We start from the raw sequence: 17,595 nt of genomic DNA on the forward strand, positions 1-17,595 counted from the left end.
TTTTCAGACATGATCTAGGCACTTGGGGGCTAGATTCGCAAGTGAACTTAGCACTGAGTGTCACCACGCCTAACTTTTAAGCAGCTAGAAAATCACTGGGATTCACAGAGCCTGCGTTGGGTGCTTGTCTCCCTATCCAACGAATGTGGAGAGACAGCTCTCTAAAAATGGGATTCACAGAAGTCACCATCCTAGATGGCTCCCTGCCTAAGCTAGCCAATGGGAGATGCCACGGGGTGTATGCTAAGCCTTGCCCCACTCAGTGCCTAAATCCAGGCTGGAGAGATACATCTCCCTCTGCTTGAGGTCCTCAACTGCAAACCCTCTCTTAACATTAGGTACCTTCGCTGGAGGCTCACCTCCCTCATAACTTTTAACCCGGTGCTTAGTGAACTCACCGAGAATGTGTACGATCCACCCCTTCCCCCCACTTTTGATAGGGAGAAAAGATCTGAACAGGGCTCTGCCACCTCTCAGGTGAGTGCCCTAACCATTGGGCTAAGGGATATTTTGAGGTAGAGCTCCTGCAGCCTCTCCTGTTGAGGCTGCGGATTAAGTCATTTAAAAAGTCATTGGTGCTGGGAGACTGGATCCTGGGATTCCCAGTGGACCACCAAGCTCCAGATTCATTCCCACACTCTCTCTCAGAGAGCCCTGCCTCAGAATAGTCCATAGCTCAGTGACCAGGGGACTCAACTGAGCACTGTTAGATCCCTGTTCAAATCCATTCTCCCCACTAAGGGGGACTTGAACCAGGGGTCTCCTACATCCCAGCTGAGTACCCTAACCACTGGGCTAAAAGTTACAAAGGATCACCGCCTCTTCCTCATGCCCCGCACTGTTTTCTGTGAGCTTGCCTGCATGGCCTGATCAGGTATGCAGTCTCTAAACATGCCTATAGGATTGGGCCCGGCAGGCGAGTTAGGCAGAAGAGCACCTGTCTTGCGCTAGTTCATGAAGAACACAGGGGCTTAGGTGTCCAAAAACCCAGCAAAGGGCTGCAGAGACATAGGTACCTAGGGAACTTTTACTTCAGTGTAGGTACTGAACAAGTTTCAGTGCCTACAGAGTTAGGTGGCAGCTGAGCGAGGGTTTTGTGAACCCCAGTGGGTCCTGATTCTGGGATTTAGGCACCTAAACTGGAAGTTAGGCACCCAAGTCCTTTTGTGACTCTAGCCGTTGGGAGTGTAAATCTTATGAAAGTCAATGGGGCTTGGGCTACTGAGTGCCTAAGCCACTTTTGAAAATGGGACTTAGCTGTCTAAGGCTTTGTCTACACTGGCAAGTGAAAGACAAAGCACTTGTCATTCAGAGGTGTTAAAAAACACACACACGCACCCCCCCGAAAGACAAAAGTTCTGCCGATGACAGGCGCCAGTGTGAACAGCACTTGGTCAGCTGGAGCGCTCTCCTGCCGACAACGCTAATGCCGCTCGTTAGGAGTGGACGTTTTTAGTCGGCACTGCCGACAAACGGCGGCTACACTGCACGCCTTTTAGCGGCCCGGCGGTAGCAGCACCGCCGTGTCACTAAAAGCTGCGTAGTGTAGACATAGCCCTTATCACTTAAGTCTTGCAATGACCTTGAGTGGAGCAATACCTAAATTCCTTTAGAAATCTGGGCTTTACTGTAAGGAATCCAGCCTGCCCGTATACACCCAGGGAGATGCTGGCTAAATTATCTTACACTTTCAGAGAGTAATGAAGATATTTTAGAAGTTCACCTCTTATATGCTGACTGCTTATTATAAGACGATCAGGAAAACAGGAACAGAGAGCCCCAAACACCTACAATGATCTGATTTTCTTCTTTGCTGGCAACTCCATTTAAATATTTATCCCATCCGCTATTTATAGCTCTACTGTTTAATAAAACTTCGGGGCAAAGTTATACTAAGATCTGGATAGCAGAGTTTGACTCTAGTAGTCTATACTTCCTCCATGCAGAGGTGCTGACTCTGTGGGTGCTCCAGGGCTGGAGCAGCCACATAAAAAAGTTAGTGGATGCTCAGCACCCACCGGCAGCCCCACTGATCAGCTCCTCCCCCCTCCCCCCAAGTGCCTCCTGCCCACCGAAGGCCCCGCCAATCAGTTCTTCCCCCTCCCTCCCAGCGCCTACCCTCCCACCAGCGATCAGCTGCGTGCAGGAGGCGCTGGGGGGAGAAGGAGGAGTGGAGGCAGGGAGCACTTGGGGGAGGTGGTGGAACAGGGCAGGAAGGTTTGGGGGCGGGAAGAGGCGGGGTGGGGGCAGGAAGAGGGTGGGAGGGGGCCGTGGGAGAAGGGGTGGCATGGGGGCAGGGCCTGGGGCAGATCAGGGATTGAGCACCCCTGGGGAAAGGAGGAAGCTGGTGCCTGTGCCTCCATGTGTTGAATCTGAACTGATGTACTGAATTTCCATGCATGTTAGAGGAGCACAAATACCAGAGTGATGATCCAGCCTGTGATTACAAGAGCAGAATTCCATCGACCCTTGTGTAAGCTTCTGCCAGGTGGAGTTGGCTGCAACAGGATCTGCATTCAATACATAGGGGTGCCTCTTAACAATCCAAAACAGAACCAGCTCGAGCCCCAACCCAGTAATCTGGGAAAATAACCGAGGCACCCCTAAGAAGCAATATTTCTCCAGTCGCAAATGCTGAGTCTGTGTATGACAAAAGAAATCTTTTATTAAAAGGGAAAGGGAACCTAGCATTAATCTAGGAAAACCCCACAACCACAATTCAAAAGCACAGAACCATAAGCAAACACCCATCCCTTCGCATCAGTTTCCCACCCTGCATTCAATATGAAAGTGAATTGTAACCCCAAACCAGCCAAAATTGATCACTTTGGCAAAGCAGATCCGTCTGCTGAACACCTAGGCAGAGCAGAGGCGTCTATGCAACTACAATCTGCTCCTGAAGAATTTTCCCCCAGTGCATCTGTCAAGGTTCCTCCCCTACTCTGAACTCTAGGGTACAGATGTGGGGACCTGCATGAAAAACCTCCTAAGCTTATCTTTACCAGCTCAGGTCAAAACTTCCCCAAGGTACAAAATATTCCACCCGTTGTCCTTGGATTGGCCGCTACCACCACCAAACTAATACTGGTTACTGGGGAAGAGCTGTTTGGACGCGTCTTTCCCCCCAAAATACTTCCCAAAACCTTGCACCCCACTTCCTGGACAAGGTTTGGTAGAAAGCCTCACCAATTTGCCAAGGTGACTACAGACCCAGACCCTTGGATCTTAAGAACAATGAACAATCCTCCCAACACTTGCACCCCCCTTTCCTGGGAAATGTTGGATAAAAAGCCTCACCAATTTGCATAGGTGACCACAGACCCAAACCCTTGGATCTGAGAACAATGAAAAAGCATTCAGTTTCTTACAAGAAGACTTTTAATAAAAATAGAAGTAAATAGAAATGAAGAAATCCCCCCTGTAAAATCAGGATGGTAGATATCTTACAGGGTAATTAGATTCAAAAACATAGAGAACCCCTCTAGGCAAAACCTTAAGTTACAAAAAAGATACACAGACAGAAATAGTTATTCTATTCAGCACAATTCTTTTCTCAGCCATTTAAAGAAATCATAATCTAACACATACCTAGCTAGATTACTTACTAAAAGTTCTAAGACTCCATTCCTGGTCTATCCCCGGCAGAAACCAGCATATAGACAGACACAGAGACCCTTTGTTTCTCTCCCTCCTCCCAGCTTTTGAAAGTATCTTGTCTCCTCATTGGTCATTTTGGTCAGGTGCCAGCGAGGTTACCTTTAGCTTCTTAACCCTTTACAGGTGAGAGGAGCTTTCCCCTGGCCAGGAGGGATTTCAAAGGGGTTTACCCTTCCCTTTATATTTATGACAGCATCACTAGAGGTCAGGGAGAGTTCATTCAGACCCTGCTTATACATGCTAGTTCATCACAGTTTTATCTTACACATACAGGACTACGTTTTCAAAAGTAGACTTTAATTAGAGGCAATGAAATGTTTGGTTATCCAGTTTGGGGCCTCAACATTTCTAGTGTCCCAAACAAGGGCAATTATGCACAAAAATCGGGTGTACAGACATGCAACTGCTAGATATGCATATAGACAGTAAGTGTGTGTGCACAGAGCAGACGTTCTCAATGCCTAAAATTAGAGGTTAGCATGAAGTTCCTTTAAAGTCTTGGCATTTTTCAGTTTAATTGATAGCATTACTATCCTTTTTCAAGGCTGCATGTCCATTTGTTTTTGGGAGCATTACAGTCAAAGATACCGTGCATCATAGTATCTGTCCTTCTCCTTCCCTCTCTCTCGCCCGCCCCCCACCCAATGATTCCATTTCCCCATCCTTCGTACCCTCATTCCTCTATAGTTCCCACCAGCTCTCCTCTTCCCCTACTCCTCTTCCCCTTTCCACCCTGATCTCTCTCCTCTTCCCACTAGCCCAAATCCAGATCCCACATCCACACCCTCCTCTGCCTCCTCCTCCTGCTGCTCCTCATTTCTGGTGACGTTTGCTCCAGCCCTGGTCCTCCCACCATCTCCACCCTCTCCATTCCCATACCAATCCTTGCCACCACCTCTGTCCATCGATAGCCATCATTCCTAACCTCCCACCCATGCCCCTCCCGCTCCTTCTCTTGCTGTCTCGGGAATGCCCACTCCATCTCTCAAAAAAAACATCACAGCCAATCACAACTTCTGTATCTCTCGCTCCCTGCAGTTCCTGGCTCTGGCAGATGAGGGGGTCCAGGGCTCTGACACTGCCTCTGCAGCTGCCTTCTTCTTATGGAGGCCTCTCCTTCACTCATACTTCCTGCCCTGGGTCAGGCAGTGGTGGGGGTGTTAGGCTTCCCCTCTCCCATTCCTGCCCCTTCTAATCCCTTCTTCCTTCCCCTTTCTCCTCCTTTGAACAGCACTGCACCCAACTCCGCTCTCCTCTCTTCCTCCATGGTGCTGTCATCTATTGGCCACCCAACTCCTTCCTATCAGCCCCCCATCCCTCAGCCATTCTATGACTTCCATTCCAGCAGGACTGATGATTTCTCATCTGATATCAGCCATCTTCTCCCTGCCCTCTCTTTTCTTTCTGCCATTGACAGGGCTGTTGATTCTCTCCATTCCTCTCTTCCACCCTTGACTTCTTTGCCTCTCTCCCATTGCAAGGTCCGCCCTGTCAGCTCCTAGTCCTGGATTATCCCCAACATCCACTTCCTCGGCTTCTGTTCTCACATTGCAGAGCATCTGTGCTGGAAATTCTGTAACTGAGCTGACTTCTTCCTCTACAAATCCATTCTCTCCTCCTTCAGTTCTGCCATCTTCCTTGATAAACAACTTTACTTTCCAGCTTAATTGAATCCCATGCCCACAACTCCAGCCACCTTTTTGCCAACTTTGATTCACTCCTCAAACCCTCCTCTCCTCCTGCCTCCACTTCTCTCTCTGCACAGGATCTCCCCAATTTCTTCCAGGAGAAAATTGATAAAATTTACACCTGCCCCAGTGACCCTCTCCTATCCCATCTCCTGATCTCCCTTGTGCCTACTCTCATCCTCTACTTTACTGTTCTGGCTCTCCTCTGGCTCTTTCCCATTACAGTACACACATGCTGTAGTCTATCCCATTTTAAAAAACAACAATAACAACCTTACTGTTGACCCCACGTGCCTCTCCAACTACTGCCTCATCACCCATCTCCCTGTCATCTCTAAGCTCATTGAACATGCTGTTTACAATCGCTGTCTGGCGTTCCTGTCCAATTCATCCTAGACCCTCTCCAATCCAGCTTCCACCCTTTGCATTCCACTGCAACCATTCTCACCAAAGTATCTAATGACCACGTCTTAGCCAAAGTTCAAAACAAGTACTCCATCCTCATCCTCCTTGACTTCTCAGCTGCCTTTAACACCATCAACCACGCTCTTTCTCTTGAAACCTTGTCCTCCATTGGTTTCCATGACTGTTCTCTCCTAGTTCTCCTCCTACCTCTCTAATTGTTCCTTCAGTTTGTCCTTCAGAGGATCCTTCTCATTACTCCTCCAGCTTTCTGTGGTGCTTCCACAGGGCCCTATCCTTGCTCCCCTTTTCTTCTCCTGCTACACTTATCTTTGGGTAATCTCATCCATAAACACAAATTCAACTACCATCTCTGTGCTGATGACTCACAGGTCTTTCTGTTTACTCCAGCTCAGTCTCCTGTCCAAACTAAAATTCCAGCCTGTTTCTCTGGCCTTTCCTCGTGGCTGTCTAGCCATCAGCTCAAGTTAAACATGTTGCCTCACTCATATCCATTCAGAATGTTGCTGCAAAGATCATTTTGCTAGCCCGTCACTTTGACCATTGAATGGTCTCTCGTTGAATTCTTCCCCGGGCTTCCCCTTCTGTGTTGCATCAAACAATGTATTCACTATCAAGGTCCTTCACAGTCTACTCCTACTCTACCTATCTCTCATTTGCTTTCAAGATAGAATCATAGAGTTTAAAGCTAGCAGGGACCACCAGATCATCCCGTCTGCTCTCCTGTACATCACAGGCCACCAACACCACCCAGACACTAAACCCAACAACTGAAATTAAACCAAAGAGAACAGCAGAGACCAAGGTGCACCAGTGCCTGAGCCCCCACAATGGCACGGAAATGATTAAGTGAGATGTACCCAGATAATCCTGGCAAGTGACCAGCACCCACGTGCTGCAAGGGAAGTCAAAAGAAAACCCAAGGTCACTGTCAATCTGACCTGGTGGGAAAATTCCTTCCTGACCACACATATGGTGATCAGTTAGACCCTGAGCATATCAGCAAGAACCAGCCAGCCAAGCACCTGAGAGAAACAATGCTCCATCCACCTCACAGAACTGGCCCGCATAGGGTTGCCAACTTTCCAATTTTTTAAAAACTGGACACGACAAGCCCCCCTAACCCATCACTCGCTCCCCTCTCCCCTGGGACTCACCTGCCATCTGCAGAGCCAGGCCGGGAGGAGATGACATGGAGCCTGCCTGCTTGCCCAGTTGGGGCAAAACAGGGCGGGAGGGGTCAATCCCCAGAGCAAGGGGCCAGGGGCAATCGAGGCACAGCAGGGCAGGGGTCATCCCTGGAGTGAGGAGCCAGAGAGAGTTGAGGCCTGGGCCACCTGGCTGAAAAAGCGGTTTCCCACACCCTGCTCCGCCAAAGCTGATCATCCGTTCCTAAGCTTCTCTCTAGTCCATCAGCTGAGCTTCTCTCCAGTCCATCAGCTGAGCTTCTCCTCTTCCCACACTCCCAACAGTGGAGGCCAGTCACTGCGATAACTGGAGTTTTGGTATCCAGTCAGCAGTACTGACCGGACACTGCACAGGTCCCCTTTTGACCAGACCTTCCGTTCAAAAACCTGACACCTGGCAATCCTAAGCCCTCCCTGTCCAATGTCCCATCTCCAGCCATGGCCCCCTTCAGAGGAAGGAGTCAAAAAACCCACCAAGAATACACTCCAGGAGGAATCCCCTTCTGACCCCTGTAGGTGGCTGGCTGAAACCCTGAAGCATGAGCTATAGGGTCTGTCTGCATTGCAAATAAACACTCACAGCTGGCCTGTGTCAGCTGACTTGGGGACTTGGGCTGCAGGGCTGTAAAATTGTGGTGTAGACATTCAGGTGTAGACATTCCAAACTCTGGGCCACTCCCCCATCGTGGGGTCCCAGAGCTCATGCTCCAGCCCGAGCTGGAACATCTACACCACAATTTGACAGCCCCATAGCCCATGTCTCACAAGCCCAAGTCAGCTGACTTGGGCCAGCTGCAAATGTTTTATTGCAGTGTAGACATACCCTTAGGAACATAAAATATAACCAGAAGTGAGCCCCAGAGCTGCTGAGCCCTCTTTCTATCATCACAAGCAACCCTGTCATACAACTGCACTCGATTGCATTGTTGACTCCCCGCTTCAATTGGCCAGTTGTGCAAGCCTCCATCACCCACCTGTGAACAACCTTTGTGCTTTCTTCCAGGCTGCCCCTCACACTCAGGAAAAGCTCCCCCAAAATATCTGCAAAATTCATTCTTTATCTTCCTTCAAAACCCTTCTTAAATCTCTCCTTTTTTGTGCTGCCTACAAAAAACAATGGTCAGACCACAGCTGTGCTGAGACCACTGCCTATCATGCTGACCAGTACTGTCTCACTGTTTCTTTGTACTCCCCTGTATCCATCTGTTGTCTCTTGTCTAATATTTAGATTGCAAGCTCCTTGGGGAAAGGCCGTTCTCTTGTTCTGCATTTGTACAGCGCCTAGCACAATGGGGTCCGAGGCACCATGGTATTACAAAAAATAATCAGAATAAAGATACAGTAGAGCAGCGATGACAATACAGAGCATGCAATGATTTCTAATCTAACTCCCTTTCTCCGTTCTAGCTGCCTCCTCAAGTCTGGGGGCACTGCATATTGCAAGTGTGCGGCTGGCTTTAAAGGGAATGGAACACACTGTACAGGCAAGTGGGCTTTGTTTTCTATCTGTTCAAAGAAGAGCTTGAAGCACTTGGTGTTCACTGTGAAACAGAAGAGCTGCAGAGAGATGCATGGTGCCCCACAGGAAGTGAAAAGAGGAGTTGCTGCCAGTTTGTTCAAAATGAGCGGACTGCAACAGGTGCAGATTCAAAAAAACAAAGGACTAGAAATCCCTTAGATACAGTATATTGTGTTCAGGGGAAAGAACGGGGAAGAGGGAACGTATTGTGCACACCTGGAGCTGGGGTAGTTCTGGAGTAGGGAAACCTGGATTAGGTCTGTTCTTTTTTTCTGACCCAGCTTAATGAACATAGGCTGATTGGAGGTACAGTAGCACTTCTAGCTAGTCCTGTGGTTTTGTCCATTTTCTGAATTCTGAATTGATGTAAATTTGTGGTGATTAACTAAAACGGCTCTGTGGATGACCTAAGAAAGGGGCAATTGCCATTAATACCAGGTGTCCTTTTGAAAGCGTGGAAAATCCAGATTTATGAAACAGACTGTTTCCTTCTGTAGTGTGTGTAATTAATTCCTTAATCTTTATCTGATTAAAATAATGCCCTTTGGAACAATGGAGTATTTGTCTAACCATGTTGGATAGCACTGTCCTGACGCCAGATTCTAGCCCCTGCTTCGCAACACCCTAGCAGCACAAATCAGCCAGAAAACCAGTTTAATCTGTTACTGGGAAATTCCCCATATGTAGGGAGCAACTAGGGTGGCATAGAACCAGCCTAAGGTTCTATTCCACTTACTCTTGGGCCCTGGTGTAGGGACTTTCCTGAGAAAAAGGGGGTTATGGGCCAAATTGCCAGTCCACTGTGGTCTAGTTATTCTAGCTACAGGAACAGCTTATTGACGTCATGAGTAGCAGTGTGTCAATTAAAGCAGTTGTCACACTGCTCTAATTTGCACAGGGGACCAGATGATTCCCTACCCACCTTTGCACTACCCAGCACAGCTCAAAATCTGGGAGAACTGAGAAAAAGGCAAGAATTTCTATCTGAATAGCCAAAGTTCTGCAGAACCTAGAAGTATTGAGACCCTTATGTCCTCAAGCTCCAGCCAAGACACATTTAAGAGTCTAACAACTCCCAGGGCCAAAGTCCTTTAACACATGCAAGTGATGTGACTAGCACTCTCAGGCTCCCTTTCCTTTTCAGTGCCAGCGCAGGGTTTACATCCCATCACATGAGGTGTAAACTTTTCCAAACTAAGGAAAAGTTGGAAGGATCTGTATAATCCCATGAAACACGTGGAGGGCCCTCTCTTCACTATTCATCGTTAAGACTAGGCAGCCTTGGACGATGGGAACTTATGGAGAACCAATCACAGCTGACTTCTTATTTTCCACATTAGAAATGCACTTTTCCCTTTTCCTATTGCAGTTTACAAGAAATACGTGTAAGATTCTAATTACATCTAGGGACTCTTCAATCAGAGTTTGTCTAGGAAATATCACTAAATTCCTTTACCTTTGGAGAAATGACAGAGATTAGTTAATCTGCCAATACAAAATTAAGCACAATTGTTTTATTTTTTGTTTCCCATTATACAGTTATTGACGCATGCGAGACCAGCAATGGTGGCTGTTCTGTCAAAGCAGAGTGTAGAAGAACTACTCCAGGAAACAGAGTATGTGTTTGTACAGCTGGATACACTGGAGATGGAATAGTCTGCCTTGGTAAGTGATCACTAGATCAGGACACTTGTCATAAGACAGGGAAGTGGTACAGTGATGTCTCCACAATGTACGTACTGTGTATGTCAATACTGCATGGTGTCCACTGTGTATGAGATGGATCCCCAAAGATATATTTCTCTACACATACACACACACACACACACACACACACACACACACACACACAAACACACACACTTCCTTACCTTGGGACAAACTATAAGACACTTTAAAAGGAAATTCAAAATTCAAGTATCTCCAAAACAAAACGAATCCTATGAAATCATAACAGTGAATTGCCCTTTGGATCCAAGAGTCCTAACATTCAGGTCACTGCTTGAAAGGAGTACTTTTGGCACCTTAGAGACTAACAAATTTATTTGAGCATAAGCTTTCGTGAGCTACAGCTCACTTCATCGGATCCATTCCTATGAAGTGAGCTGTAGCTCATGAAAGCTTATGCTCAAATAAATTGGTTAGTCTCTGAGGTGCCACAAGTCCTCCTTTTCTTTTTGCGAATACAGACTAACACGGCTGCTACTCTGAAACCTGCTTGAAAGGGCTGATGCAAAGCCCACTGAAGTCAAAGACTCCCACCGATTTCAATGGACGCTTTGGATCAGGCCTTAGGCCTTATACCCATCCAAGGAAAAGATAAAAGACTTGCACCTGGTCTACACTAGGAAATTAGGTCACTATAACTACATCGCTCAGGGGTGTGAAAAATCCACACTCCTGAGAGATGTAGTTAAACCGACCTAACACCTGCTGTAGGCAGCGCTATGTCAACAGGAGAATTCTCTGTCAACATAGTTACCACCTATCAGGGAGCTGGAGTCCTTCCGACGCTGACGGGAGAACCCTCCCATCACCACAGGGAGTGTCTACACTGAAGCACTCCATCTTTTTACATGTAGCCAAGGCTTTACTGTATTAAACTTCACTGTGAACCATTCTAAAAGCAATATTGTCTGCATGTTTCCAGCTCTTGCTGAGAAAGATGAAAGATACTTACAAGGAGAGCATTAGGTAGCAATGAGAATCAGTCTAAATGAATCACATTTGTCCATAGGTGCTGAGTTTCTAATCTGTGACGGGGTGCTCCCCCCAGCTCCACCCAGGCCCCACCCCTATTCCACTCCTTCCCTCACCCTGCTTCTTCCCACCCCGACCCCGCCTCTTCCTGCCCTGCCTCTTCCCCACCCAGTTCTGCCCCCTCCCCCAAGCGCACTGTGCCCTCTCTTCTCCCCTCATCCTCCCCAGCGCCTCCTCCATGCCATGAAACAGCTGATCACGGCAGGCAGTAGGCACTGGACGGGGGAGGTGCTGATCGGCAGGGCCCACCAGCAGGCAGGCGGCACTGGGGGGAGGGAGAGGCGTTGACAGTGGGGCTGCCGGTGGATGCTCAGCACCCACCATTTTTTTCCTGTGGGTGCTCCAGCCCCGAAGCACCCACGGAGTCGGCACCTATGCATTTGTCACAAGCCTGCATTCCTAGTACATGTTACTTTAGCTAATCAGTGAAGTGAGAATTTGTAAATCACTGAGTTTTCTCCAATTCTCTCCAATTTTGTTTTATAAAGAAATCAACCCTTGCTTAGAGAACAACGGTGGATGCGATAGAAATGCGGAATGCACTCAGACTGGACCCAATGAGGTAAGTTATGTGTCATCACAGTTAAAAAGGCCGAGTGTGGTCACTCTGAGCTAGGGCTGGCTGAAAAATTTCCAACTGAACTTTTTTTCTCTGTTCTTTTCTTCTTTTTGGACAGAAAATTGGGTTTTCAACTAAACGACATTTGTGGGAAGTGTTTGCCTTCCTCACCATTTTTCAGTTTTTCCTTAGAAACCAAAAACCTGAAAAATGTTGGCCAAAACCATTTTTTTGTTTTGTTTTTTGACCCTATTTTTTCATTTTTTCAAAGTTTTTTAGCTGAAAACTTGGGGGGGGGGGGCTGAAAATGAAATTCTTTTAATTTCTGTCAAAATTTTCTGCAGAAAAATCCCCACTTTCCAACCAGCTCTGCTCCCAGTGTATAACAGATTTATGCATAAGCAGATAAAAACAAGTGCTGTGTTAACTCTGCAATCAATGTGCAATAAGTTTTACACCAGCAATTACCACTGCTTTCACATGACTAGAAGTTTAGCTATAACTGAAGTACTTATTACTACCCTTCTACTTTCATACTTCACTGTTATCGCTATGGGCTGGATGGTAGTTCTACAATCCAGCCTGCATAGCTGTGCTTCCCTGGGAGCAGGGCAAGAAAAAGACAGTGACTGGAAATAACAATCTGGTTCCTGCTTCCCCTTAACTCCCCTCTTGGAGCAATCTGCATCCTTTGGCTGACACAGATTACTTCCCCTTTGCCTCAGCCAGGGGTGCAACCAGAATTTTCCTAAGGAGGGAGCCCAGAGTTCTCCCTCCCTGGCCTTTGCACCTAGATCCATGCTCTCCCCACTGCACCCAGCTCTACACACACTGTCCTCCTGCCATCCACTCCCAGCCCTGCGCTCTTCCCCTTACATTGCCCCACCCCGGCTCTGAGCTCTCCCCACTGCATCCGGCTCAACACACAGTCCCTGCCTGCTGACCCACACTCAGCCCCCCACTTCCCTCCCCACATTGCCCTGCCCCCCAAATCCAAGCTCTCCCCCTGCACCCAGCCCTGTGGTCTCCCCACCCCGCACCTAACTCCAAGCTCTTCCCCAGAGAGCCAGCCAGGCTGGAAAGCACCATCGCCACCAGGCGCCAGACAATTTTGGGAGCTCCAGACCAGACCCCCATCCCCTTCTGCGTCTCCACTTCCACAGGAAGCACCAAAAGCCTGGATCCAACCCTCCCACCCTCATGGGGACTGGGAGTTCCCAGTGACCCCTGCTTCTCTCCTCCCCAGAGGATGAGGGTGCCCAGTGCCCAGAAATGTCAGGAGAACTGCAAAGGTGGAGGTGGGGGACCAAGTAGCACACAGTGTTGCAGTACCACTCAGATCCGGCCTGCCTATCCCTCACCAGGACAGACGGGTAGCTGGGCCAAATATCCAGCTCCGGTCAGGAGCCATGTGGACAGGCCCAGCCTCAGCTCTCATGTACGGGATGGCATATTGGGTGAGGGGAGCATGGTGCCAAAGCTCTGCCCACCTGTACAGGAGGGGGTGTAACCACCCAGCAGTGGCTGCCCTCTACCCTTCACAATCACTGGCAATGCTGGTAGCCTCCCCAAAGGGGCTCCTTACACTGCCTTTCTCCCCTGTACAGATGTGCAGGAAGGCTCACCACTGACCCCTAGGAAGTACTATTTTTTATTCATATAATTTCTACAAACTCCTGTAACTAGAGGGCTAACTACATGCCTGAATTGCTTGTCCTTCCCCAAAGAGCCTGGAGATTTATCAATGTATTTTAGAATGCAGATACACTGAATATCTTGTCATTACACTGCGATTGCTTGGTACTTTTGCTTTCTGACGCACCAGCTACCTCCAAAAGAATAACTGCAGAGTAATGCCAGCATCAGAATAGTGTAGTTAAATGGCCCTAGATTCTCAAATGACATGCATAAAGCGTGCAGTGTAGTTGTAGCCATGTCAGTCCCAAGATATGAGAGAGACAAGGTGGAGGAGGTAATATGTTTTCTTCGACCAACTCCTGTTGGTGAAAGAGACAAGCTTTCGAGCTACCCAGAGCTCTTCCTCAGGTCCTGAAGAAGACCTGAAGCAGAGCTCTGTGTAGATCAAAAGCTTGTCTCTCTGACCAACAGGAGCTGGTCCAATAAAAGATACTACCTCCCCCACCTTGTCATGCTTGAAGTCTGACCTTTAAAGAGAAAATAAGTAATTTCCTTTAGCCATGGTAACCTTCCAGCTGTGTGATAATTGTGGGTATCAAAAAGCATAAGCCCAGGGTAACTACACTGAAACATGCACATGACGCTGCTGAGTAAGATGCTGGCAGTCGCGACACAAGGACACATTTGTTAAAGTACTTTTGTGGGAGTATTTCACCACCCCAAAAATGTCCCCACAAAAGTGTCCTGGTTCTTTATTCTGAAAACATGGTCACCTTCTTTAATGATTTAAATAATACAGCTAAAAGGATGGGGAGATGAGTTGTGTTTTCAGCTGGTATCTGAAATGAGCTACACTGTCAGAGGTGAGATAAAGAGAGGGCATTTCTGATGCCCTCAGTTGCAGAGGAGAAGCGAGAAAGGATCATGGAGCTATGACACCTTGCATCAGCTGAGGATCTGCCCTAAAGAGATGATGCGCTTGTAGCGTGAAAAATGGTAAATTACAGAATGGATGTTAAGATAAAATGGGATTTTGAGTTCTTTTCTCTCCTCATTTTACCATGCAGATCAGTATAGCCAATAAAAATAAATAAAATCAAAAGGTACTACACAGCCAAGTTCCATATGTTTCTGTGTTAATATGGATCCTTTCTTCTCCTGGTAGGCTGTGTGTAATTGTTTGAAAGGATATTCAGGAGATGGTAAAACATGCACATACATCAATGTGTGTTTATCGGTGAGTATCATTTTACAGGAAACTATATTCTCATCATAATTTTTTTTTTTTATATATAACACCAATATGCTTTTGGTTTGGTCTGCATGCAAGACTAGCTTAGAAATGTGTAGAATAGCCCATCTGGACCTGATTCAGGAAAGCATGTAAGCATATGCTTAAGATATAGCTAACAGCACTTAACCATGTGCTAAACTTTAAGCTTATGCTTAGATGTTTTACTGAATTGGCCGCAAATATGGAACAGTCTAGTTTTTAGGCTGTGCTCAAGATTTAAAAAAAAAAAACTTAAATCAAATCCTGAGGGAGATACTGTTTTTTTGTGGTTAAAGGCAAGGAGTAATTTTCATTATTTCTGTACAGATTTTTCAGTGTTGCTGGAATTAGTTAAAATTTAAAAATCCATTCTATAAATTACTCACAGTTTCTGAAGTATCTACAAACTTCTAAGGTTTTAGAAGTGAATGTAGTTTCTAAGAAAGACCAAATAAAATAGCCAAATTCCAATGATAACGTGAAAATTCTTCTCTGATGCCAGTCTCACTGATCATTCCAAGATGACAAATCAAATCTCACAACTCCATTCCTGTCAGCTCATCTGCTCCCAGGATAATGTATTATGGGCCAGATTCTCCAGTCTGCTAAGTGGCCTGAAAATGGCACAATGTGGCCGTAAAGTAGCGAGACGGCAGGTAGAGAATTCCCCCTATGCAGTGGAACTCTTCACTGGTGTTAACTCTGGTGCATCCCGCAGTGTAAGAGGGAGAAGAGGGCATGTTGAGAGTGTTCTGGGAGCAGGGTGGAAGGGGGACAGGGAGATGAGAGGGGCATGGTAGAGCAGAGCTCCACTATGCTTGATCCTCCACTGGTGTAAGTTTCCTCAGGTAATTTAGGACTCTCCCTGTGCATGTGTCATCAGGGAACCATAACCCTGTGCTCAGATGGTTTGGAGAACCAAACCTTCTGTCTTTGGAACTACTCATTACGTGCAGAGAGTTGGCACAAGCTCTAGGCACCAGTTGGCTCCCATATGACTCCTAACCTTGGTGCTGACCCTCTGAACAAGGTTGAATTTTACTCAACGGGCCCAATCCCATATTTCTGACACAGGCAAAACTCCCGTTCACATTGAGACCAAATACGGAGTGTAGGATCGAGCCCTCTGATGCATACAAGCACTTGCTCATTGGTCTCAGATGAAAAGCCCTCAACATTCAAAAGCTGCCTCCCTGTGATCAAAGGCTAAGGATGACTGATGCATTGGCTGATGCATTTCACTGTCCTGTGCACATTGATCTTTCGTCTCCAGAGAATGGTGACAAGTAGTCATCATCCCTTGACCTGGCAACAGTCTGTCACTGGATTCTTTTCCAAAGATTGCCCAGATGGAATAGCGAACAAATGTAAATTAAAAGTCAGGGGAGGGAATGTTTAGATTTATGAGCTACCGCATATGGTTTTGTGTGAGCTTCATTCTGACAGCTTCTCTTCCACTTCACTGGCTGCAATGCTATTAAAAGAATGTTTTTACAGAAGGTTGCCTTTTGTCAACATTGTGCAGCATGCTAATCTGACTGTAATATAGCCAAGTGCTCCATGGCAAAGCTACACAGAGAGCTCTGAATAAACTCAGTTCCCTGTCCAACAATCCAGCTAGATCTACCCAAATAAACAGCACACAAAACCAAACCTCACTACATAGGGTGAGAACTATGGTAGGGCCCATCCCGACTAGACCCCTGGTGGTAGTTCAAGAAGGACCCCCCCAATACCACTGAGAGTGGGAGGTCAGACGAAGTGGAAGTGGGCTCCCATGTGCCTGGCATCAGAGTTTTAGAAATGAGCGTGTGAAAAGAAAATGAGCTACATTTCTCATTTGGCAGCATTCCCTGGTTTGTTGTGAAGAGATGTTTTCCCTTGTCCACAAGTAAACCGGTTTGCAGTCTGAAGATCTGATTATCAAGTAGGCACCAATTCTGGATTGGCTCAGTGGGTGTAACAAGGGCTGGGAACAGCCAGATCTCCCCTCTGGGGAATTCCCCTGACAAAGAGAGCTCCCAAGAGATGGAAAGCCAGATTAAGAGACCTATGGGAGACGGGAATGAGTTGGAGGAAGGACACGTGTGGCAGTTCTGTGCTCCAGCTATTCTGGGCTACCAGACACATAAGGAGTAAACTAGAGCAGCCTCTGCAACCCAGAATCCCAGAGCCACTTTTGGCTCCCTTCCCTCTCAGGATGTACCTCCTAAGAAGTGCAGCTCAGAATCATAGCCCAGGAGTCCATGATGAGGCCTGCATGGAAATCTTTTGGGTAGCAGTATACAATAGCCAGTTACATCACTCCGAACTGAGGAGCTAGCAAGCGGGTGTTAAAGAAACTGGCAGTGTGCTTTGCTTTAAGTGTCAATAACTATCTTTACATTAATCTTGAATGCTTTTTTACTATTCATAAGAAAGAGACTATTTCCCTCTGTTGGAAGTTTGAGCAAATGAGCTGAAATTATTTTGTAAACACAAATACGCCAACTAATTTGATTTTGTCTGATGTTCCTAATCTTACAAGAATAACGGTGGCTGCAGTGAATCTGCAATCTGCAATGACACTGAGCTGACAGAGAGGACCTGCACCTGCAAACCTGATTATGTTGGGGATGGATTTAAATGCCGAGGCAACATCTACCAGGTAAAACATTATGTGTGTTCACTGTTATTGAATATTTTTCAGAGAGTTATGTAAAACAGTGGCGACTCTTAAAACCATGCCAGTTTTGCATAGATAAATAGGTACAGCTACCCAAGTATTTCCTAGGTATGTCCTGCAGTAGCTATAGGGAATACTGCAAATGCTGAAGTAAATTTATGTGTTTATCTAACGGAGAAGTGGCACCTTTTAAAGAGCAATAGTGCTGCACATCAGATAGCTTGTT

The 17,595-nt window shown here is 46.9% G+C and overlaps 1 protein-coding gene across 2 annotated transcripts in view; it reads left to right on the forward strand.

Moving 5' to 3' along the window:
• The window catches only part of STAB2 (stabilin 2), a 135,214-nt gene that overhangs the window by 85,695 nt on the left and 31,924 nt on the right, over positions 1-17,595 (forward strand). For both annotated transcript variants that reach the window (XM_075123184.1, XM_075123185.1), the window contains exons 41-45: positions 8,363-8,439; positions 10,014-10,139; positions 11,723-11,796; positions 14,597-14,668; positions 17,232-17,351. In XM_075123184.1, coding sequence (XP_074979285.1) covers positions 8,363-8,439; positions 10,014-10,139; positions 11,723-11,796; positions 14,597-14,668; positions 17,232-17,351 — 469 coding nt within the window. The remainder of the gene's footprint in view (positions 1-8,362; positions 8,440-10,013; positions 10,140-11,722; positions 11,797-14,596; positions 14,669-17,231; positions 17,352-17,595) is intronic.

The sequence above is a fragment of the Caretta caretta genome, chromosome 1, assembly GCF_965140235.1.
Source record: "Caretta caretta isolate rCarCar2 chromosome 1, rCarCar1.hap1, whole genome shotgun sequence".
NCBI classification, from domain to species: Eukaryota; Metazoa; Chordata; order Testudines; family Cheloniidae; genus Caretta; species Caretta caretta.